Raw genomic sequence first — 24,871 nt, forward strand, 5'->3', positions numbered from 1 at the left:
TTGTGAATATTATAAAATACTTTCTTTTATTGCAGTTTAAAAAGGTGAGCTAATTAGAAAATCGAAAGGAAAACAAGAAAAGAAAAAATCTGGGCGGCGTAGGTTGAGCGGGTATGATCTTATGGGTATAATTGCTAGAAAAAATGACATGCAACTGCGTACTAAAATATATTTAATTTCAGTTATGCAATAGTTTTAAAAACGAAACAAAGAAAAGACTTCCTTATTAAATTAAGTATTCAAAAGAAAAATGGAAAGATGTGAAACACGCCTTTCAAAACTTTTTGCCACGTCTTTCTGTTCTTCTTATTACTCATTTTCACATTTTACTGTTTTGTATTTCAAGGGATATTGGATGTTAGAATCCAATAACTAAACAGATAATAAACTTTTATAAGAGATTTGAAAAACATTCAGTTTTCTTTACACTTTAAAACCATATATGAAAATTTTTTTATTGTCTGATAATTGTTTTCTACAAATTGATTTGCCGCAAACCATACCCAAAGAAACGTCTTTGATAATCCTTACAAACCAGAAAATTGCCGAAAACCAAACCAATTTTCTGGAGATAAAAAGAAAAGAAATCGAAAAAAATTTTGTTTATAATTTTTCTCTGGCTTCTCAAGAAACTGTTGATCTTATCAATCAATCAGAGCATGTGCATGTGCGCTGAGTGATCAAAAAGAGCTGACCAATTTTAATCCCTGTTTATCAAACCGGATATTGATTTAGATTAAATCAATCAATGCAGATTTTTCAGCTTTGTTCCTTTTTATTATTATTATTCTTGATTGAAATGTGCCGCTTGCAGCTATATGTGGTGTTCCTACCAAAACTAGCCTGCCTCTGACTACAGCCTAGGTAATTTTTTATCACAGCGCCGAAATTTTTGCTTTTTAAACATTTTCTAGACCTAAGAATTTCTAGACCTAATAAACATTTTCTAGTCAAAGAACTTTTCGGTTGGTAATTGATAGTTGCGTGGCTTGAGAATAGTTGATTGGCCGATCGTAATTTTTGAAAAATTATAGCAACAGAAAATTTCAGGACTGGGTTACGGAGTTACCTGTGTCATATAAGTCTGAAAAAAATTAAATGGGACTCCGTTTTCGTTTTTGATTGTTTTCGATGTTTAATGAGAGCTCACCCAGGCTTAGGGCTCGACTTATGAAAAGACTTTTAAAGTCTAGTAGGGGGAGGAAATATTGACTATAATTACACGGTCGAGCTTCCTAGTTAAAGTCGAGCTAATATCTTTTCATGGGTCGAGCTTAAGTCTTTTCATAACGAAGAAAGTCCAGCTAAGGTCTTTTCATGGGTCCACAATTAGTCATTTCATGACCAACAAAGTCGAGTAAAGGTCTTTTCATGGGTCCACCATTAGTCTTTTCATGGGTCTGTTATTTCATTCAAAATTTTTCGTTTTTTCTGCTCCTGTACATAAAGAAGCAGAGCCGGAGCAAGACTAAATAGCTTTGCACCAGAGGAGTTCAACTTAAGAAACAGTTGGAAAACTGCCAAAAGCCTTAAGATCTTCATCAAATCGTAAGATAAAGAGTTATGGCAGCTCGAGTATATTACCACATTACTTGGTTCAATGAAACCAGCTAGCTTAGGTGTATTGGTCCTAGTCCCATTAGCCATGACAAAGTTTCGGCGTTATTCAGTTCGTTTTCACCTAAAAAATTATGAACTATCTTTTTCCAAAATAATGCAGGTTTTTGAGGGATTAGTGGTTCTTCTGATTCGTAAAAAATGAAGGAGCATACACGCTGACTACTTTATATACAGTATTGCACGGACACTTTTTTAATGGCAAAAAGGCAGATTTATGAAAAGACAAATGATGGGCCCATGAAAAATCTCTAACTGGACTTTGTTTGCAAACATTGTGTCGAGCTTAAGTTCAGCACAAATATTGGGTTGATCTAAAGTCTTTTGTAAATTTTTGGGTCCAGCTGAAGTCTTTTGCAAAAAATCTGACTCAAGCTAAAGTCCAGAATGTCTTAATGTCCAGCTAAAATCTTTTAATAGCTCACATGAGTCGAGTATGGTCTTTTCACAGTACATTTGAGTCGAGTATTGTCCTTTCCTAAATCTGTATGTAGACCTGGGCAATAATTTCGTGCATGCTAACTTTGGTAATCCGGAAAAAAAGAAAAGTTAACCGACTTAAGAAAGGTCGTTTGATTTAATTTCACCCCTGCTGCGAACAGCGTGTCTTATTGTTCCAATTTTTTTTCAAAATAAGAGAATATATATATATATATATATATATATATATATATATATATGTATATATACACTGGTCCGGCATTATTTTTTTCTGTCAAACTTTCACTTTTTGGTTGCGTATCGTACAGATAAAAAGAAAAACATCTTTTTGTAGCCCTTAGAGGCTAGTTGTGAATATTATAAAATACTTTCTTTTATTGCAGTTTAAAAAGGTGAGCTAATTAGAAAATCGAAAGGAAAACAAGAAAAGAAAAAATCTGGGCGGCGTAGGTTGAGCGGGTATGATCTTATGGGTATAATTGCTAGAAAAAATGACATGCAACTGCGTACTAAAATATATTTAATTTCAGTTATGCAATAGTTTTAAAAACGAAACAAAGAAAAGACTTCCTTATTAAATTAAGTATTCAAAAGAAAAACGGAAAGATGTGAAACACGCCTTTCAAATCTTTTTGCCACGTCTTTCTGTTCTTCTTATTACTCATTTTCACATTTTACTGTTTTGTATTTCAAGGGATATTGGATGTTAGAATCCAATAACTAAACAGATAATAAACTTTTATAAGAGATTTGAAAAACATTCAGTTTTCTTTACACTGTAAAACCATATATGAAAATTTTTTTATTGTCTGATAATTGTTTTCTACAAATTGATTTGCCGCAAACCATACCCAAAGAAACGTCTTTGATAATCCTTACAAACCAGAAAATTGCCGAAAACCAAACCAATTTTCTGGAGATAAAAAGAAAAGAAATCGAAAAAAATTTTGTTTATCATTTTTCTCTGGCTTCTCAAGAAACTGTTGATCTTATCAATCAATCAGAGCCTCTATATCTGACACTAATTGATTCAACGCAAGATGTGTGAGAGCATTTTTATAGTTTTTTTGATTTTCATAGGACTGCAAAGAGAAAACAAATATTGGAAAATAAAAAATCATTTCAATTTCGCGGGGAAACAGTATCGAAACCTTCAAAATCACAATTAATTCATCAAAATATTGAATATAATCGAAACGCTGCGCCCTTTTTCTTTGCCAATAAAACGATATGGAACTTGTCATTTATGGGTCATTAATGAGATGATCGGACAAAACATCAAACAAGAACCTCAAAAACAAGAACCTTCTTCCTAAATATCAATTAGGAAGAAAATAAACATGTCATTGGTGAGACTAAGTAAATTGACTAAAAATAAACATCGAAAACAAGCGGAATCCAAAATTTAGCAAACGATTATACGCAAACGGTTTTGAAGCCAGAATACGGCGTTGAAGCATAATAATCAGAGTTTTTACATCTGACAAGAGTTCATTAAACGGAAAAAATGGGAACGTATTAATAGTTATCTAGAATTTCATACGGCTACAATTAGAACAAATACAACGAAAATGCCTTCACTCCCACGTAAATTTGAACGGTCAAAATGGAGTTTTGATTTAAAATCGTTCTGTAGCAATCATAACAAATCGAACAAGGCATTCGAAAGGAAAACAAACAAAAAACAAAAAAGGGTTCAGAAAAGATATAGAACGCACCATTAGAATCCGATAAAGTTTTCAACTAAAAAGTTCCACAATTAAACAAAATTTGTTTTGCTCTAGCTTCTTCTTTTAATCCAGAAGGTGTTTCAATTGTCACTGGATTAGCTAATTTGACCTGAATTTGACTGAATTTTTTGACTGAATTAGCTAATATCAAAAAAGAAATTGAATTTTGGATACTTATCGAGTTACATTACCGATAAAACATCATGAATTAAGTGAAGGTACTAAATTGTTTTTTAGAAACTCTTTCGACGCCAAATTGTACATTTCATTAATTAGCCTCAGTCATAACACTACAAAAAGAACATTAAACGCTGGCAAAGCTCAAGTTTTAATTAAAAATTTAAAAGAGAAACAATTTGTCGGAGCCATATAAACCACGAACTTCACTAAAACACAATATTTAATCCCATGATTTTTTTGAAAATAAATGGGACCTCTTATTAATTGAACTTTAAAATGAGAACTGACTTGTAAAAAACTAATTCTTCTAAAATTTTGCGTAATAATATTGCGCAATGTGACTATCGTTAAAGATTTTATCAAATTTTCAGCAAAAATTGTTCTAAATTTATGCAAAAATTACAAAAAATGTGAATAATAAAGGAAGTTAGGCTGACTTGCACAAAATTCTAAACCTTTAATTTGAAATTTTGTGCTTGACAAGCTCTCTTATGATACCGCTCACAACCCTGCGCGATGAATATATCGATCGGCGAAAATTGACCAAATTGAACAAAAAACCCAGTTGAGCATATATTTCCTCCGCACTAAATTAGGTCGGAACAATTAGGAACAATTTGTGGATTACCTTACTGGCTAAAGTACCATACTCAGTCTCCAATTTCCTTACAAAGTTCTCTGTAGAAGACGGAGAGATGCATATGAAAGCATTAAAAATTAATATACGAGCAGCGATTATAGATTTTCAACACGGTAACTTCCGTTCCCTAGAAGTTTCAGTTGCAGTGCAGGCTCCCGAATTTTATCAAAGAAACAACTTACTGTTTTTGCTCGTTTGCGAATTTTTGTGGTTCAATTTAAGGTCTCAGAACACGTTCAACTGCCTATCATAGATTCTAAATCCTTTGTTTGTGCCATTAATACCAAGCTGTTCTTCTAATCAAACAAATTATGCTTTTGAATACAACTTAATGCCCCTTTGTTGGATTTTTTTCGCTAAGCCAATTAAAATGTGCTGCATATCACTTTCTCAGTTGATTGTTTTAGGATTGAATGTAATGTGTGAACAAACTAGTGCGTGTGAATTCTTAAGTGATCATAAGAATATCAGTAAAAAATGGTTATTTCCGAGGAAGTGGTTCCAGCAAATTTAGTAGTGTCTCATACCAAAAGAATAGAGCTTTTGTGCGTTGAACGCAGCTAATTGTCTCCACAAGCTCATTTTTTGCTCTAAACAAAAGAAAGTTTCATTGGATGTTCTTCATTTACTTTAATTGGGCTTTCGTGGTTTTTTTTAAAAAGTGAGGTTTTTTAAAGCTTTAAATTTACAACACTTTATGTTGGTTTGACAATTTGACTTGTTTCTATGCAAACGATGGTATTCTGACAGATTTCTCACGATTGCTTGTCTTTTCCTTAAAATTTAACTTCTCCTATTAGTTTCAACTGCCTAATTTGTCTCAAAATGTAAGGTTTTATACATGTCATTAGGTGAACGAAGACATGTTCCCACATTTGAAGCCTATGTTACTATTATCATTCCGTAACCACTTAGATTCAATTTTATTTATCAAGATATAACTCAGAAACCAAATCTCCTGTCAAGTCTCAAAATGACATGCATTTTAATACCCTCAGTCCATTTTCTTCAGCTCCTCCTGGGCAAATTTGTTCAGACGAAAGGACGGACAGAATTTAAAACAAAAGACACGCTGGTAGATTTGCGTATGAAATTAGATTGGGAAGTTCATTAGGAATTTATTGAAAAGGGAGAACATTGTGGGATGAGGGGAGAAAATTGGTGCGGATGTGGCTAATAATGAATTCACGTGGTGAAGAGAAGAAAGAATTTCCGAAATTTTGATTAGTTTTGCCCTTAATCTTCCCTAACCCCCTCCTTGTTACAAATTTACACAAAAGAATTACAATTTTCATTTCATCTTTAAATTTTGCCCTATTTTCCGCCATATTAGCCCAAATTTGGTCAGGTTTTCAAACAAATTTTGCTTAAATATCCCTTTTTCACGAAAAAGTTAATTATCTTTGATCTGAGATTTAAACTGTGTGAAATATTTGTATTTTTATGTTTATCGACAATTTTTTTATTTCTTATCTGCATTTTAGTTTAAAATTGAGTTTGTATAATCTGCTTTGCAACCCAAAAAACCGCTTCAGGATTCATTCTCAAGTAATTTATGAAAATTTGTGATTAGCTTTCTGTTAATTACTTAATAGCGGCAGGAAACGGCTGAGCGAGACCTGATTTGACGAAATTGTGATTTTGTTCACTCGACTTAGACGCCAAATTAACATTTTTCATCTCAATAATTTGCACATTTTTAATCATTACAGTCACCATGGTAGCAAACAAAAAGCAGCAGTTTTAAGAGCTTCAGGCAAATTTTAGATAAAAGAGAGAGCTAAATAAAATTCAGCAGCTTTGCATTTATTGATAATATCAACTTCATTTCCTTTCTTTGAAATTAAATTGTTGTGAGCAAAAGGAGCCAAAACTAAACAACAAAATTATTCCTTTTATGTGATCGGTAAGTTGAAAAAGGAGTCAATTTTCTTTTATTGGATAGAGTTACTTCATTTTAATAAATTAGATTGTATTTGGATCTTTTGAACAACTAAGTGAGCATCGCCAAGTATCTGATTGCACAGAGTAATTTTTGTATTACATCTTAAGAAATCATTCAATCGATATGCTAGTTCTTTATATCCCAGGTCGGTTTCTCTTTAATTTTAGTTTCTCCATTCTTTCTCATTCTTCGTTCAATAGTTAAGAAATTGATCAAAAGAGGCTGTCAAGCTTCTATGAGATATTCGTACTCGTAAAAATAGTAAATAATTACTATCAATCGACTCTTATAACACTTCTTTCAATTTTTGAGACTGTATATTAATTCGTGGTAAAAATTTTAAAATTAATTATTAAATTTTAAAATTTTAAAAATTCGTAGTTTTTGTTTTTGACCTGTTGAGGGTTTTCATATGGTCTTTTGTCCAAATAATTCCAATCAAATTTTGGAAAATTTTTGCGCCACTTCAATTGTTCTTCTGAAAATAAATTATAATCCTTCAACACTAAGTTTGAAAATTATGAGAATGAATTCTTTTAATCTTTTAATTGCGGCAACTTGTTGCAATGACGCAAATAACAAATATACGACCTGAAATAAGTTATGTTACAGATAATGATATTTTATATCTCTCGTACTCATTAATTCAATTCCTTAGCTAAAACATATTTCTATGGGATGTTAAACCTGAACAAAATGAAATTCCTTGATTTGACGCTATTTGGTTACACTTTTTCTTAGCCCTCGTGGGATCAGTTGCGTAGGTTTTTGACTTTATCAGTAAAATTTACAAAAATGGTCACTAGTTCCTCTTCTTTTAGTACATTTAAAAATTTGACTTGCGTCTTGAAACTTAAGACTTGTTGGGTTCGCTATTAATGACAAACAAGCACTAAGCACCTCAGGGGCGCATTTCCTTGTTTCTTTTCTATTGTCACATATGTCTAAATAAAAAGAATCTAAAAATTATAGCAAAATCTGTGATAGAAACAGTGTGAGATCAAAACTTGCCTTCAATTTGTTGAGAGGAAAACGCAATACAGAAAGTTTTGCGAACTAATTAAGTTTGTAACGTTTTTATGAATACTTGTATCCAATTTTTTTTGACACTGACGGAAAATTTGGTACCGGCATTTAAACCAGATATTTTTTTACATTTTTCACGTGACTACAGTGCTCAATTGCACTTTTAGGAGTTTGTTCTCGCCCGCTGGCTAATTATTAGAACATTTCCTGTTAAAATAAACTATTGAAGAAACAAAACATTTTAAGAATTTTGACTAATATTTCCTAAAGTCTTATTTATATGTGATTGGCAAGGTAAGCAAGGTCAAAAACGAAAAAAACAACTGCAAAAATAATAGCTCATAACTGGGGTTTAAAATGTTTCTGCTATTGCAAGACTATTTCAGTTTTTCAGTTTTATGCTTTTTTGCAAAATAAACACTAATGTAACTGTAAAAAACAATTTCGGATGCAGTGTACAGTGAGTGCACGTTGCAGAAAATTCTAAAGTTAAAACAAAAAACACAAAACAAAATTTAAAAAGCTAGTTTTCTGGAGATAATAGAAAACCAGCCCTAATTTGAAAAAAAATCAGTTTTAAAAAACTAAAATTCAGAATGTTTGCTCGTAGGTAGAACAACACGACGGCAATATCGGCAAGAGGACAAAAGCCCTCTTCAAAACGAAAATTCGTTTTTTTTTCAAATTATTGTCTCTGAGGACTTGTTGAAGTTAGAGACAATTGAGAAACTGAAAAAATTCTCATAGTTTTTAGCCAAACTTAATTCCTGTTTTTGAAAATGTTCAAAGAAAATAAGATTTGCGTTATCCTTCTTTTTTTTCACTGAGTGTGCTTTAAATGCTTCAAATTCATTTCAACAGCTCCGAAAAAAAAAGCTTTGAAGTGAGTCAGAATAACATTGAGTATGGTTACTTGTTAGCGAGACCATACGTTTCAAAAGTCATGTTTTAGGAATCGCTTTACATAATTTCTTCATATTGTTGATCAGCAATATGATAAACGTTAGAATGATAAATGTTGGAATCAAGTCTTTTGAAAAATTGATATACGTTGAAATCAAAATTTTTGCAAATAATTAGTCATTAATACGGCTTCCGAAAATGAACTAAGCTTGGTTAGCATCGAGCACAGCCTTGTGTAGGTTTAGGTAAAAATACAGAACAATTTTCCATTAAATTTCATCAATTGTGCCAATAACTTTCCAGGTTCATTTTTGAAATAATTAGCAAACTGCGGTAATGACTCCATGAGTTTTGCCTCAGTTAAGGCACAGTAAGCCAAAATACTAAAATTTAAAACAATCTTGGTTTTAGAATGATCTCTGCTCGCTGAGTTTCTATCTCAAATAGTTGAAAACATTTCAATGTATGGAAAATTACCGTAAATTTTTACCAAGTAGGAAATAAAACGTCCAATTTGGTCGCCCAATTGAACAAGATAGTCACTGAATGAACGATGTCAAACTTTACAATTACAATGCTCGAGGGAAGATTATTGTGAAAAATCCTGGAGCTGATACCACCTAGAAAATTCTACATTCAATAGTTCAATGGACCAAAATTGACTTAGCAGGAATACCGGTTGAGCATAAAGTACCTTTAATAGAATTCTTTTACAAGATAAGAACCTGAAATAAATGAGATAGAATTGGAACAGTTTGCAATAAAATCTCTTTTTAAAGAGCTATAGAGTTCAGTTTTTTCAAAAATTAAATCCGACTTTTGATCTAACCATTCTGTTTTTTTCGTTCTTGTCGCTTTTATCCTTTATTTAATCAACTTCATAGAACGCTCAAATGTACAACAACGTGAGCTTGTCAACTGCTCATTCAAAATGAAGGTTCACTTTCTTTTTGTGTAATGGTGTAAAATGAACGTTTTTATAACGCTAAATATTTAAAGCGATTTAGCCTGAAGAGGTTCAGGCAAGGTTTTTAAAATGCAGGTTTGCAAAGTATTTTTTGGTTGATATTATTTTGCCAAAGTAATCGGATTTGATTTTGGGCACCAAGCCCTGGTGACAGAAAAATTTATCATCTTTAGTTAATGGCAGAAAGCAGTTAATCTAATCAAACAACGTTGATTATTTTAAGAGCCTTTGATTAATTTTAGGAAGACGCAACAAATATCTCAAATGCATCTGTAAATATCATATCTTCTATCTTCTGATTGTAAATAACATTTATTTTTAAAATAAATTAATCGAAAGAATTAATACAGTTTTGGTTAACTTAATCATGGTCAACTACCAATTATTTTGAACTATTATTATATCAATCAACATTGTAAATCATAGACTATATGGTAGTACGATCTTAATAAGATTTTCATTTTTTCATATATGACTTTGTGTGATTTTTAAGTAATCTTAAATGATCGTTGTATTAAAACAAAGAAACGATTAACAATGCTGTTCGGTTAAAGGACGAATAATCGCATACGATTTCGCTGTGAGTACTAGTAAATCATTAAGGGTCTTAGTATGATATTTAAGAAAGCACATATGATCTTAGTATGTTTGCTTAGAAATCGTTAACGGTCTTAGTATGATTTTTAAGATATAGGATGAATGTGACAGAGTTTTTTCTTGATACTTCTTGCTATCTCGAAATGCAAGAAAAACAGTCCGCACTTTAGGCGAGTTTTTTTTGCAGCCCAAGAAAAAAACAGAGGCTCTGATACTAAAAAGACACGAAAAGGTTCCGGATTGGCCAGAACCTAAAAACAAAGCAAGAGAAATGTAGCACCATAAAATATAAAGGCGAGAGAAGCACACAACAGAAGGGGAGAAGTCCCTATATGGGCACAAAGAAAGGGCACAAATCAATCAATTTTGTTTATGATATTTGTCAAAAGTCATATATGACTTTGTATTGTTACTTAGAATCATATATGACTTCGTATGATCGCTAAGAAACAATTATGTTGAGCAACACGGGATAAATATGCATAGTGAGTATAAGAAAACTTGAATCCTCAGAAATAGCCTCAACGGCGGTACTTTTTCCATTTTTGTTCGGATAGGTCTTTTTGTAGTTTTGTTTTCCAACACGGATGTTGCTGGCAACTTGGTTTGTTTTGATGGCTGCTTTGGTTGTCACCAATTGGCTCAGACAACATGGCGCCTCTTTTTAGCGTCCCGCTTAGCTTAAAAATTCGGCTGGTTATATCTAATTGAACTATCTCACTACCAAAGATATAAAGCAGCATCGGTTTTCACTTAATAGGAACTCTAAGATTATCTGAAACTGTAGTTTTGTTGTTAAATGAAAATTACAAAATTCTATTATTTAGGTTTTTTGTTACCAAGATTGCTAGTATCAAATAAAGGTACAAAATGTGTAGAATGAACGCAGCTTTTTAAAACAGTTTGATCGTGACTAACCCTAAATCTTTAAAAAGACTGAGATAGCATCACCCCGAATTCGATTTTTTTGTAGACTGATATACAACTCTGAACTGGCTTCAAGTAATATATTTGTTCTGCTTTGCAAGAGACTCAACAGCTCATATAAAGTCTTCTTAAGTCCTTTTATTTGTTTTTAATTTGTTGTTGTTTGTAAAAATGACCTGTCATCTATTCTTGCAATGTAAAGAGCAAATTCGTTCATTCATCTTGAGTAAGGAGCGATAAATAGGCTACGATAATCACTTAATCTAACTCTGAATTCGGTTGGATTAATTAGATTTGGTTATTTTGTTTGAAACAATAACAAAAGCACCTTATTCTTTGTTTACCCCACTACGCGCCGATCCAAACAACACCGACAAACAGCATTATTTGTTTTTCCCAGGACGCAAGCCTATGAAAGGACAACTTTTCCCTGAATTCCGTGACAGCCTCCCGCAGCTGGTGGTAACAAAACAATGTGTGAAGAGATAGTTATAAATAAGTTATGACTTATACGAGTTAGAGCTACTGTGTGTTTGCAATATGATAGACATATTTACGATTCTTCACACAGTTGCGAGACTGTTCAACGAACCCTCGTCTGTTCGGACGGACGACTGTTCTATTTGTACGTTGGACTCGGAGTGGAGTATGTGTGATTGTGCTTATGCTGACGACCACATCATTAGCCGCATTGGTGAGTCCCCTTTGTATTGGTTTTATCAAGGATATATGGGAAGATTGTGGTAACAAACTATATATACCGATGTCCCCTTCAGATGAGTTTAGATGAAGCGCACCAGAGTTGAAACGAATTCGGGAATTCTCTGGGTCAAGGAGTCAGCGTTAATTGAGAGTTTTCTTAAGATGAAAGCGCTGAATTTTACAAATCATGATACTTCAGTGTCTCTGCGAAAAATGTTGCTGCGGATATTCTTAGCACTTAGATCGGGATTCTATCAACAAATTGGTAGATACCCCGATCCGAGACTGGATGATATCTTCCGTAAAAGCTTAAAAACTATAGCTTACTAAGATCTGGCTAACTAAAATTAGCAAGATTTAAGCAAGTCAATTTTTCAATACAAATGACCTCAAAACCTGGTTGAGACCTTTTTGTCTTGTAACGCATGCAGAGAGTTTGAACATATCGTCACTGGAGTCGTCCTTTTAACTGCAATGGACTATTGACAGATTGTTCCAACAAGGGCTTGAGAGAGATCCCCCCATGGCCCAACTCCCTCGGCTGCACAGCTGAGAAGCTGAAGTTGGTTGACTTCTCCCACAACCACATCACCCGAATCACTCACTCCCAGTTTGCCAATTTCAACTGTCCTCGAGACAACGATTCCCCAATCATATTCGACTTCAGGTAACAGACATGAGCAAATTAAAATACTAACTGGAATACACAGGTAAAAGCGCCCAAGTTCCTCCTGCACAAAAATTTCCATGTAATACTCGCAAACATTCAAGTAAACCCACTTGCAACTGCTGCATGCAAATTGCAAGAAGAATTACTAAGAAAGCTAATTTGCAGGTAATATTTCAGGAGCGAATAACTGCAAACTCTAAATAACTTGTAGGTAGTTTGACTGTGAATTGCAGGTTAATGTTAAATGCTTGCAGATAAACTTTAGGCACGCTACTTTAACTAGAAAAATTTACTTGCTGTTTCTATATGAATTTACATGCATTTTAAGATAAGTTTATGATATGTTTACAGGTAAGTTTTTCCAGTTTCACGAAACTTTTTCACTCCTTTAATGACTAGAAAAAGCATAAAAGACTTGCATACCAACACTGGGAGAAGAATAGCCATTAGGGGGGCAAAATTAGTGATGTCTGTTCACGATTTACTGCTCAGCAAGGAGGCTCATTAATGTGCGTTCGCACATGATGTTCCGACCCGCGCTCATCTACATTTTTAACTTAACTGTCTTTTGACTTAAATTTTTGACAAAGAGATAATCAAAAATAGATGTTTGAGTTTTAAAAAATCTTTATACAACCAACTAATAATTGAATTAAATAATGCCATGCCTCATTACGACGAGATCTGCCAGTAAAAAGATTACGAGAAAAAACAACAGCAACAACAAAAAACAAAAGCAAAAATTTTACGGCAAAAACTCATATCCAAATTTAAAAGCACCTAGTGACAACGTCAAATTACAATCAGACAAAACCCTAAAGCAGATGGGTTTGTTCCTTAATGAGACTAGGTAACAAGTTGACAAAAAGAAGAATTAATGAGGCGAAATTCAAAAATCAATCAAAAATTTTGAAACCAAACAATTTCAAAAGTCTTTAAAATCATTAGTTTTTAAGGAAATAATTCTTAAAAAATATACAAAAAGTCAAAGCCAAACCAGTAGAACCTGACTTTGGTTGGACTGAACCTTAGGAACGGACTAAAGATGCAGAAAACCTCAAAAAAATACGAACAACAAATTACAAACATTCCTAAACCCAAATTAGTGAAGCCATTAAAACCATTAGCTATTATCTGAATATTAAAGTTTATAATTCAGTTTTTATTTACAATTTTTCAGCTAAAATTATTCTGAATGAATAAATAAGTTCAATTACGCAACACTTGAAAATCATTGTAATCTGTTATTACGCGATTGTTCTAAAGGACGAGAATAAGAAACACAAATACACCTTTCTTAATTTTTATGAAAACGCACATTGTCCCAGAAACAAAACAACAGTTACCTCTTAATACCAGTAAACCTGTTGGTTCTTAAAATACAAGGAAATTTATGGGACCTCTCAATGATGAGAATAAGTTACAAGTTGATGAAAAGAACAACAAAAACCAAAAAATTGAAGAGTCTTTGAAACTTTGAAAAATGTGTAATGTCGTAAACTTTAGGTCTCTTTGCTATAAATTGACTGCTTTGGGTAAAATCATTCATTCAATCCTCAATTTTAACCTTAAGAGACCAATTTTTTTTTACTGCTACATAAAGAATAAAAGAAACAGGCGAAAACAGCAATCTCAAAAGATTGAGTTAGAAAAGTGTCGAAGCAATTAAAAACGAATTAAAAAAACTGTTCCACTTTCAATTTATATCAGCATTTGGATTCTTCTATTTAACATCTTTGCTCCAATAAAACAACAAACATGAACAAATACACTAAAACCACGAAAGTTTTGAGAAAACCATAGTATCAACGCCATTAAATTCAATAGCTGTCAAAGGAAGCTAACAAATATAATGAATTTTGAGTTGTTGAGATGGCAAGGATGTCTGTTATTTATAAATCATCAACATGAAATTACAGTAAGTCAATGACTATGGAAACAACAACAAATTCAATCAAAATCCAAAAATAAAGTAGAAAAGTGCGAGAAGAAAGTGTCGAAGTCATTTAAACCATTAACTTTTCTCTGGAAATTTTATCCGTGATGCATTGAACGTCTTTTCTAAGCCAATATGAGATAGCAAAATCAGGATAATGTGATAAGATTTTAAGAGGAAACAATAGTACGACGAAAAACTTGAAGCTTTTAAGCGATATAAAAAATAGTTTGAAGATAAAACCGCTAACCAGATTTATATTGGTTGCAGTTGAAAGGAAGGGGATCCTGTCATTACTGAGACTGACTTAGAATTCACGAAAATAGGTTTATGATCGGTTTATGTTATAAAGTTTCTCGGAAAACATTTTTAAAATTCTTAACATCCATTAGCTGTCAACTCAGAGCTCTAGATAGGTTCTCATATTGCTCATCACAAAACCTATTGCACATTTAGTCAATGACCATGCAATTAGTCTATGCCAAAAAACTCCAAAGTTTTAGTAAAGCTCAAAAACAAAATCGAAATTTCTTTTAAAATTACGAAAACTCAGAGTCGAATATATAAAAAACACAAGCGATTGCTTGAAAACGAATTTTTTGTTCACCGTGATTCATTAGACTATAAATCAGGTTTTTAATTAACAGAACCTCGATATGAAAATGGACTAGTCTCTATGGACCTAAAAAAACAAAAAAAAATATAAAAAATTTTCTAAAAGATAGCTCTCAAATAGAATTCAATTTTATTATGGTAAACTTCACTATGAGACCAGAACTAGTCTTTTTTATCGTCTTTCGTCTATTAGGAATTTAAAATTCATTCAGTTTGTGCCTGAAAGGTAATTTTGAATTAATATTTTATATAAAAAAGAACTCAATTTGAAGAAAATGTACAGTAAAATTGAACAAAATATCTGGTGTTCACACAGAATTTCAATCCTCGATAATTCCTCGAAAAAAATGAAATTAAAAAATCTTTTTAGTTTCGAATTCTACGCTGGACGAGCTTTTTAGTGATACCACTCACCTTTCTCGGCGATGAAGATATCGATCGGCCACAAAATGCTTGAACAAAAAAAACCTATTTGAATACATAGTTCCTCCCACCACAAGTGTGGTCGGAGCAATAAATTTTGTGGCTGTCAGAAACTTTAACTTTCCCATCATAACACATCTATGGAACATTAAAATTGCGAAAATTCTTTTAAAATTACGAAAACTCAGAGTCAAAGATATGAAAAACACAAGCGATTGCTTGAAAACGAATTTTTTGTTCACCGTGATTCATTAGACTGTAAATCAGGTTTTTAATTAACAGAACCTCGATATGAAAATGGACTAGTCTTTATGCACCTAAAAAAACAAAAAAGTATAAAATGTTTTCTAAAAAAGAGCTCTCAAATAGAATTCGATTTTATTATGGTAAACTTCACTATGAGACCAGAACTAGTCTTTTTTATCGTCATTCGTCTATTAGGAACTTAAAATTCATTCAGTTTGTGCCTGAAAGGTAATTTTGAATTAATATTTTATATAAAAAAGAACTCAATTTGAAGAAAAAGTACACTAAAATTGAACAAAATATCTGGTGTCCACACAGAACTTCAATCCTCAATAACTCCAAAGTTTTAGTAAAGCTCAAAAACAAAATCGAAATTTCTTTTAAAATTACGAAAACTCAGAGTCGAATATATAAAAGCACAAGCGATTGCTTGAAAACGAATTTTTTGTTCACCGTGATTCATTAGACTGTAAATCAGGTTTTTAATTAACAGAACCTCGATATGAAAATGGACTAGTCTCTATGGACCTAAAAAAACAAAAAAAAAAATATAAAAAATTTTCTAAAAGAGAGCTCTCAAATAGAATTCAATTTTATTATGGTAAACTTCACTATGAGACCAGAACTAGTCTTTTTTATGATATGAAAATGGACTAGTCTCTATGGACCTAAAAAAAACAAAAAAATATAAAAGTTTTATAAAAAAGAGCTCTCAAATAGAATTCGATTTTATTATGGTAAACTTCACTATGAGACCAGAACTAGTCTTTTTTATCGTCTTTCGTCTATTAGGAATTTAAAATTCATTCAGTTTGTGCCTGAAAGGTAATTTTGAATTAATATTTTATATAAAAAAGAACTCAATTTGAAGAAAATGTACAGTAAAATTGAACAAAATATCTGGTGTTCACACAGAATTTCAATCCTCGATAATTCCTCGAAAAAAATGAAATTAAAAAATCTTTTTAGTTTCGAATTCTACGCTGGACGAGCTTTTTAGTGATACCACTCACATTTCTTGGCGATGAAGATATCGATCGGCCAAAAATGTTTGAACAAAAAAAACCCATTTGACTATATAGTTCCTCCCCCACAAGTGTGGTCGGAACAATAATTTTTGTGGCTGTCAGAAATTTTAATTGCTCCATCATAACACATCTATGGAACATTAGAAACAAGAAAAAGAACAAATAACAAGCACAGAAAGCATAAAAGAAAAACCCGAGAGAGAAAAAACAAGAAAAGACTAAGGAGAGAGATTATTAAACCACCAATCAATGAGAAGAGGGAAAATGAGACCACAGGAACTCAAAAGGAACTCAAAAGATGTGAATTTATGCATTGAAGTTACAAGTATCATGGTTGCATCATGCTGTGGGCATATTCCAATTTTGTACATTTCTTGTTTTTCCCTGAATTTTTGATTTGGATTCAAGTAAAATTGTTGCCCATAATCGCAACAATAGCAGTTTTGTCTTATATTATCTCCAGTACAGCTCTTTTGTCCAATATTAGCCTTGTGTTCAAGAACTGGTTTTTCTCTGATACAAATATTTGAAGTTTTTTCTTGCTTAGAGTGGTTTTTCGACGTTCTTGGAAATCTTCAAAACTTTATGCGGATTCTTGTATTTTTGTCTTGTTTCTGAGTTTTATGCTGCTGGGAAAATCAGTCTTCAATGAGCTTAATAGTCATCAGACTTTTTCTGCAACAAATTGTTTTTTTGCTCATTGAGTGGTAGCCCAAATATATATTGTATTTCAAAAAAAAAGAATTTAGAAGAGAGAAAGAGAGAGCCAGTTTTGAAGGGTTGTTCAGTTCATCCAACGATAAGGCGGCTTAATTATTATGAAGCGCATTTAATGAGTGGCGACAGATTTTTTCTTTTTTTAAAGAAATTAATTGTCTCGCTCAATGCGAGGGAGCCCAAATATAGTTCACGGCATCTTTTTATCGAAAAAAATGAAGAGAGAGAGAGAGAGAGAGAGAGAGAGAGAGAGAGATAGGCAGAACAGCATGGGGTTTGTTTATGAGTTTATATAAATTTTTATCTCAGAAAACGATAATGACCGAAATTCACTGAATCTTTGACCAAGATTCCGAAATTACATCTATTGTTAATTGGTAAATGTTTTCTTTGTTCACACATTATTAATAGCAGCCCTCATCCTCTCAGCTGGCTATTCTTTTTTTTACAATTCAAAAAATTTAAATTGTAATGGGGCGCGGTTTTTGTTTTGAGATCTTTTAAAACATTTTCATAATTTTTGAAGTCAAAATGAAGTGATGATGTTGGTCACGGTGAAACAAGAAGTAGAGCGTAAAGGTTTTTCCATTCCTATCAGAGTCCATTTAAGTCAATTTTTTTATTAGTCGATAGGAATTCTTTGAATTGTTTCAGGACTTTTCCTGCTATGTTTTTTACAATTCAAAGTATTTGAATTCTATTGAGGCGATGTCTTTTTTGAAAAATCTGTTCACACATTTTCATGATGTTTGAAGTCAAATTGGAGTAGTGATTTTGGTCACGCCGAAACAGTAAATGGAGCCAAAAAGCGAGTTGTTTTGCGACGTGAAATTTTTTCGCTCTAACTTTAAAGCAGACTGAGAAAACGGTGTTTGAACTAAAATTTGCTTTGCCGCTAATGGTTTTTTGTTCACGTGCAGCGATTTCATTTTGTTTTTTTTTAAATTTTTTTTCGGTTTTCTAAATGGTTTTCCCAATCCATTCTTACTTCATTCTAAGCCTAGTTTGTTGTGTAATCCAAATATCCATTTCTCGCCAGTGATTTTTTTGTTCACATGCGGCATTTTGACAGTGATTTTTTGTTTCTTCTTCATTTTTCTGATTTGATTTTAGAAATAGTTTTCTCAATTCACGCATAGTCCGTTCTAGGTCTAGTTTAGTAAGTTAAAATTCTTTGAATCGTACGTCAGGACTTGTCCTGTTATGTTTTTTTACTTCGCCAAATGAAAATTTGTTTCGTTTGACCTTTGTTCACGGCTTGTTTCTCATTTGCGTGAAATCTTTTTTGTGTGTCTGGGCTAATTTTATTCTTCGCTCATTTTGCTCAAAGTGCTTTTAAACAGCAGTTGCTCACCAAACTACGAATCCAATCAAAATATTTGCACTTCAAAAAAGTTTTTGTACAACTATCAATTTTTATCATTGTTTTTCTGTTCCTTCAATCTCAACTGGTGTTATGGGAATAATTGGCGGCTATTTTCCGGCAATCTGTTGGGTATGTTTAAAAAATTGCCATAAATTAAATATCTATGTTCAACTGGACACTTAAATCAAAATTGGAACTGGAACGTTCTTTTAGCAACGTTTGTTATGCATGAAGAAAATTGGCTCGCTTTCCTAAATCCTCAGAAGTTAAAGAATTAGACCTAATCAATAAAAAATTTATCACATCACTTGTTTCAGCAACAACAAAATATCGACCATCGAGAATGCAAATTTCGTTGGATGTGCCGGCGACTTGAAACTCGAAAACAACCAATTGTCATCAAAATCTCTTGCAAAACTCAACTTCAACCGAATGCCCGAATTAGTCACCCTCAAAATTGGCAACAACCTAATTTCACACATTCCTCAAAAAATTTGCCGAGCTCAAAATTTGAACACCATCAGCTTAGAAGGGAATTCTTTGAAGAGTTTTGAAGAATTGGGCAAATTAAAACGATGCGTGAAATTAAAGCGGGTTGAAGTTTCTTACCAAGAAGTTCCTTGTTCGTGCGGAGTTATTGGCCGCGTGAACAACAAGTCTTTGCCACTTAAATTATCATCAGCGAGCGCTTTATCACTGGAATTATCAGTTAAATGTAGCAGCAATAGTGAATTGCCTAATACTCACTCAATGTCTGTGGAAAACATTCCGTCTCGAATAATTGCAGAAAATTGTAAATTTTCATTTTGTTTTAATTTAGTTAATCCTTTCCCTTGTCTTGCTTTTATTGTGATGCTCGTTATTTCTTTAGTGCAATAATTGATGTTTTCGTCTGTTAATAAATTCTGACAAAATGAAGTTTTGCTAAAGAGAATGTTCTAGCCGATCTTTTAATACTCGTAGAAGGCAACAAATTCAATTCCACGATGAAAGCTCCGAATCAAACTGGTGACAAAAGCCTTTCAAGTTGATTCAAAATTTTAAAACTCTTGCCCAAATCCCGTAAGCTGTATGTCTTTGCGAAAAATTTTAACGTGAGTTCTAATGCTTTAAATATCAGGCTTATAGTAGCCCCTAAAATCTCAACTCCTTTTACGCTGTTCCTCCTGATTGTAGAATCAGTTTTGTTTCTGCTTTCCATATAGGTTGCATTTATCTTTCTTGAAATCCAAACCGCAATTTGTTCTTGAGTTTTCTTTTAGAAACCAGCCCTTCAATTGCTTCGTTTTCAGTATATACAATAACCGCATCAAAACGTTATCAGCAGTTTACAGACAGAGTTTGCATGTGACGTACAATTTAGGTAATAAAAGGCCAGATGGTTAAGGGAAAAAATGTACCTAAAGGATCTCCGTGTTCCACCCCAACTGGCCACCAACCGCTCAGCTATTGAATAACAAATCAATATGCTGACAGTAACGAAGGGAGGCAAAAGACACTAAACTACGTCAATGAATTCGATTCGCTGGGGATGATTCCACACATGACCGAATTAAAATTCTCCTTTTAAAATTCTGGAAAAAATTGAATTACTCTAACCAATTTAGTGTATTCCCCAATGTTTTTTTTTTCTCATTTTCTCCAAAGGATGTTTTTGTAGCTTTTACCATGTATTCATCTCCTCTATTGGCTGTGGCTCCCAGTTGTTTTGCTCAGAATAAGTCAATCGCCTCGGAAACTGTTTATTTGACACGGCACTTTTTGACTAGATGCTGCCGAAAAAAATTACCTGCAGTAATAGGTCGAACATTATTATTTTTTTGGTTTTCTTCATTGCTCTTGAGGTACTGCTGAAGTTTGGTGTGACAACCTTGTGAGCTGGCCTCTGCTGGCTAGATTCTTTGTTTTGCTGATGGGTGACATTTTCCGCTTAGATTGATAAGAAAATGAAGAGTTGATAGTCTGAAGAAGGCCCTTGTGTACAATTTTGATGGCCAACTGGTTGCAAAGTTGGAAAACGATTGGTATCATGGATCCTTTGTGCTTCATCAAATTGATAGCGCCGGCCACTGCCTGCGGCTGGATCCAGGATTTTGTTTTGTTCTATGCTGTAACTTTTGACATTCCTTCTATATTGAGATACAAAGCCGTTGAGTAACAGGATTTTTGAGGCACGATCAAATAGTCTTTAACGACAAGTGTTTTGGCTCAAGAAGCAAGCGCTTCCAATGTATCATTGCTCATTGCTTTCATTTTTTGCTTCTTACCAACAACAGAGCGCGTGGTGAATAAAATCCCACTATTACAAGATCTATCAACTCATCTATGTGAGGACACTAAGCTTGTCGTAAAGTTGTTACTGTTGATATAAAGGTGAGAGAAATGCGTATATCCTCACACTTTTTTTTACAGCGCACTCCACTTTATCAAAAGAAGATCCATTCAATAAATTCGGAATTGAATAACTCGAATAGATTTTTAGCGCCAAGAAAGAGTCAAGAATAAGAATCACTTAAATTAATTTGAGAAGACCCGTCAGCAAGAACAAGTTGAATTTGACAGCAGGTTGAACTTATAGAACCCCCCTCAACTTGATCATTCTCACCTAAATGTCTCTTTGAGCAGACTCTTTTCATGCAAACTTGCTTGTTACAGTTGTATTGTATTTTCTCTGAAAATGCTTTGCTTACTATGCAAACAAGTGATGCGAAAAAGATAATGCAGCTCTTCACTAGATTTTTTTTCATTGACACTGAAGTAAGCTAAACTAAATATCAGTAAAGTTGAATTCAAATTCTGAGAATAACTCATAACTTGGTCAAGTTTCTTGAGCATATTTCGTTGGTCTTACGTACTAAGTGCCAGGCAGCGTAGTGTGTGCTTGAACATATGGGTTTCAATGAATTAGTGTTTTCTTAGCTTAGAGAGTAATGTGTATATGGTGACCTCCGCAACATAGAGTCGCGAAACGGTCACGATATACACATTACTCTAATTCCCTTTATATATCCACTACTCTATATTCACTTCTTTTATATTTTAAATCTATCATTTCTTGTCTCAATTAGTGCAATCCACTAGTGTCGAGTTAAGCTGGTAATTATCCATTATCAGACGGATAGTTCGGGTTCTATCCCCACTGACTCCAGTGGACGTCCCCAGAAACTAGTATAAAACTAGTGAGACCGTGTAACAAGCACGTAAACAAACTTGCGAAAAAACTTGAACAAAAAAGAAAACTTGAACAAAAATTGAAAGAAATATTAAAATTATAAAAATTTCCATATATCCCCTAATCAATATTTAATCAATTTAAAACTAAAACTTTCTGTCTCAATTGGTGTAGTGGTTAAATCATCAAGTCTAGTTAAGTTGCTTTAGGAAACGGAAGGTTTGGGGCTCCTTCCTCACTGACTCCAGTGAACGTCCCCCGATCGGCGATGCCGCCTTTCAGGATTTGATGAAATACTATAAAAAACTAAGTGAGATAAAAAAACCAAGTTCACAGTTCTTAAAAAGGATGATCCCTGCTGTTAGACTGTATATGGGACACACTGTAATGGGTATACAGTCAAAAAACACTGATATCGGTGGAAACACAGTGATTAGTGTTTTTCAGTATAACTAGCGAGACCGTGTAACAAGCACGTAAAACCAACTTGCGAAAATTGTTGTAACCACTTTGTGGATAACTTCACTAAAAAAAACCAGCTTTACTTTTTTATAAATTTTAACTTTTTGCTAATATTTTATAAAAATTAGTTGTAAAACCTAAATTCACCATTACTATCTCTAATACTTTTATGATCAAATTGATCAATAGCTATTTTGTATTGTTCTTTAGTTTCTAAATGATGTTTATTACTATCAATAGTATAATTAGTTATATACTTAGTTTAAACTTCATATATAACATTAGTATAATCTTCAATTGTAATCTGTTTTTTAATAATGGCTTTAGTTATACCTTTTAACTTTTTCTCTTCTTCTCTTTTAACAGTATTGTAACAAAATGCTTTAGCTTTAAGGAAACATGCTTCTATAATAGTATCATTAGGTAATTCATCCTTCATCTTACCTAACTCATTATTATGTAAAGTATCTTTTATCTTATTAAATTTCAGTTTCTATATTACTATCTAAAGGAATATTTATGTTTTTAAATATACTATCTGTATCTGTGTAATGATAACTACAATCTAACTCTTTCTCAAAGTTATCATATATAGCTTTTTACATGAATAGTTTAGCTTTTTCTAATATAACAAATCCAATATAATTAAAATTATCTAATTTAACATTACCTCTTCTTTTATGTACAGCTACTAGATCATCATCAGACTCTACAGAATATTTAAAACCAATATTTTCTACTAATTTAATATATCTATCTACATCATTAACTAACTCTACATCTTGTCTATTATATGCATTCTCTATTGTTTTTCCATAGAAGGCATTATTCAATAACTTAAAGAATACATCCCCAAATTTATCACCCATAGCTTTAGCTTCTTTTCTTTTCTTAATATTAAACTCAATATAAGGTTTTAACCATTCACTCTTACTATATTCTAACTTTTGCTTAATTGTAATATCTTCCAACTTCAAGCCAGTTGCTAAATACCAATCTAACATCTCTCCATCAATTACATAATCTACCTTATCTGTTAACTTTAGCATTAACTTCTCATTAATTTATATCCTTTCTTTTTATTTACATTTTGATAATCTGTTAACTGATCTACATTTGCTTTTGTCTTCTCTGGAAAGAATGGATACTTGTTTGTTTTCTGTTTCAAGTCATCATTATACTTTATATCAATATTATAGATATAACCCTTTGTAGAGCTAGATTGTGTAAAATCTGCGCAACCAGTTCCTGGATCACATACTTTGATCTCGCCAGTAGGTTAGGCTTGAACCATAGCAGAAGCATATAATGATTTGAAGTCTAAATACTTTAAATAATTCTCTTTCCCAATATACTCAGGATCTATTTCTTTATTTTTTTATTTTACATGACAATCACCTATTACTGAAGCTAACCAACCCCTAATACCATGTTGTATTGTCTCATAAATATTAACTGTGTTTTCTTTATAATATTTAAATCCAATATTAGTATAATTCAATCCACATAACCAAGTTAAACCTGGAGTAGAATATGTATAACAAGGATCTATTTCATTATATTCTAAACACTTATCTCTTAAACTTTCAAATACATCCACCAATAATAATACATCTAGGAATGATACATCTTTACATAGGAAGTAATGATTATCCCAGTGTAATATATTACATTTTTAGGATCATTATGATTGAGTAATACAGGATTAATAGTTTTATTTTTATTTAGATTGAATACACTAAATAATACATTGTCTTTATTTAGTTCTTGTATTTTCTTTAAGTGATAATAATCATATGGAGGTGTAACTCCATTTGGTAATTTTATCTCATTAATATATTCTGGTTTATTATAATTACTAACTCTACTGGGATTATGTGGTGCATGATGTAGATAAGCAATTAGACACCATAGTAAACATTTACTATTATGTATATTAAGTATATATCTAGATGTGAATGGTAACTCAGTATCACATCCACCACTAGGATAAAACCTATGTATATACATTGCTTTTTTTTAATAAATCGTTGCATACTCCATCCAGATTGACTCATTTCTTGTTCCTGCATTCTTGTCTCTAGTTCCCCATTCAATAAATCCAAGTCATGTGCACCATTATATTGTTTGGTCATTAACCTAAATTTAAAATCATTTTCTTCTAACTTATCATCTGTAGGTTTTGTACACTTAACTACATCAAAGTTGTTAAACTTAATATGGGGATATATAATATGCAATGACTCCAAATTATTGAAGAAATTAGGATCTTCATAATTACTACTAGTTATTATTATTTGATTATGCTTCATGTTATGATCTAATCCTAACTCACTAACTTTATCTCTCCACTTCTTATCAACAAGTTTTTTCTGTTTAACATTTTCTTTATGTTGATCTGATCCACTGTGTTCCTTTTTATTGTTATGTCTAGTATTACATACATCGCAATATCCATCAGTTATATTATCAGTGAAACTGCTTTGCAGATCTTTACATATATCCTTATCTATATCCTTATCTTTACCCTCAAAATTATCCAGATGCATTTTTGTTTTTAA

General features: G+C 32.4%; 1 protein-coding gene across 6 annotated transcripts in view; it reads left to right on the plus strand.

Annotated features, from left to right (window-relative positions):
- LOC142342323 (uncharacterized) overlaps window positions 1–19,580 on the plus strand; it is a 45,571-nt gene extending 25,991 nt beyond the window's left edge. For 2 of the 6 annotated variants that reach the window (XM_075393621.1, XM_075393618.1), the window contains exons 2-4: window positions 11,374–11,667; window positions 12,165–12,342; window positions 18,994–19,580. In XM_075393621.1, coding sequence (XP_075249736.1) covers window positions 11,514–11,667; window positions 12,165–12,342; window positions 18,994–19,555 — 894 coding nt within the window. In that variant the 5' untranslated portion in view covers window positions 11,374–11,513 and the 3' untranslated portion in view covers window positions 19,556–19,580. Of the gene's footprint in view, window positions 1–715; window positions 865–5,577; window positions 6,515–6,550; window positions 6,699–11,373; window positions 11,668–12,164; window positions 12,343–18,993 lie in introns of those variants that run through there. The other 4 variants (XM_075393620.1, XM_075393617.1, XM_075393619.1 and 1 more) reach the window with 4 other exon arrangements.
- The last annotated feature ends 5,291 nt before the right edge of the window (window positions 19,581–24,871 follow it).

Source organism: Convolutriloba macropyga, chromosome 7, assembly GCF_964194025.1.
Source record: "Convolutriloba macropyga chromosome 7, txConMacr16.3, whole genome shotgun sequence".
In the NCBI taxonomy this organism is placed as follows: domain Eukaryota; kingdom Metazoa; phylum Xenacoelomorpha; order Acoela; family Convolutidae; genus Convolutriloba; species Convolutriloba macropyga.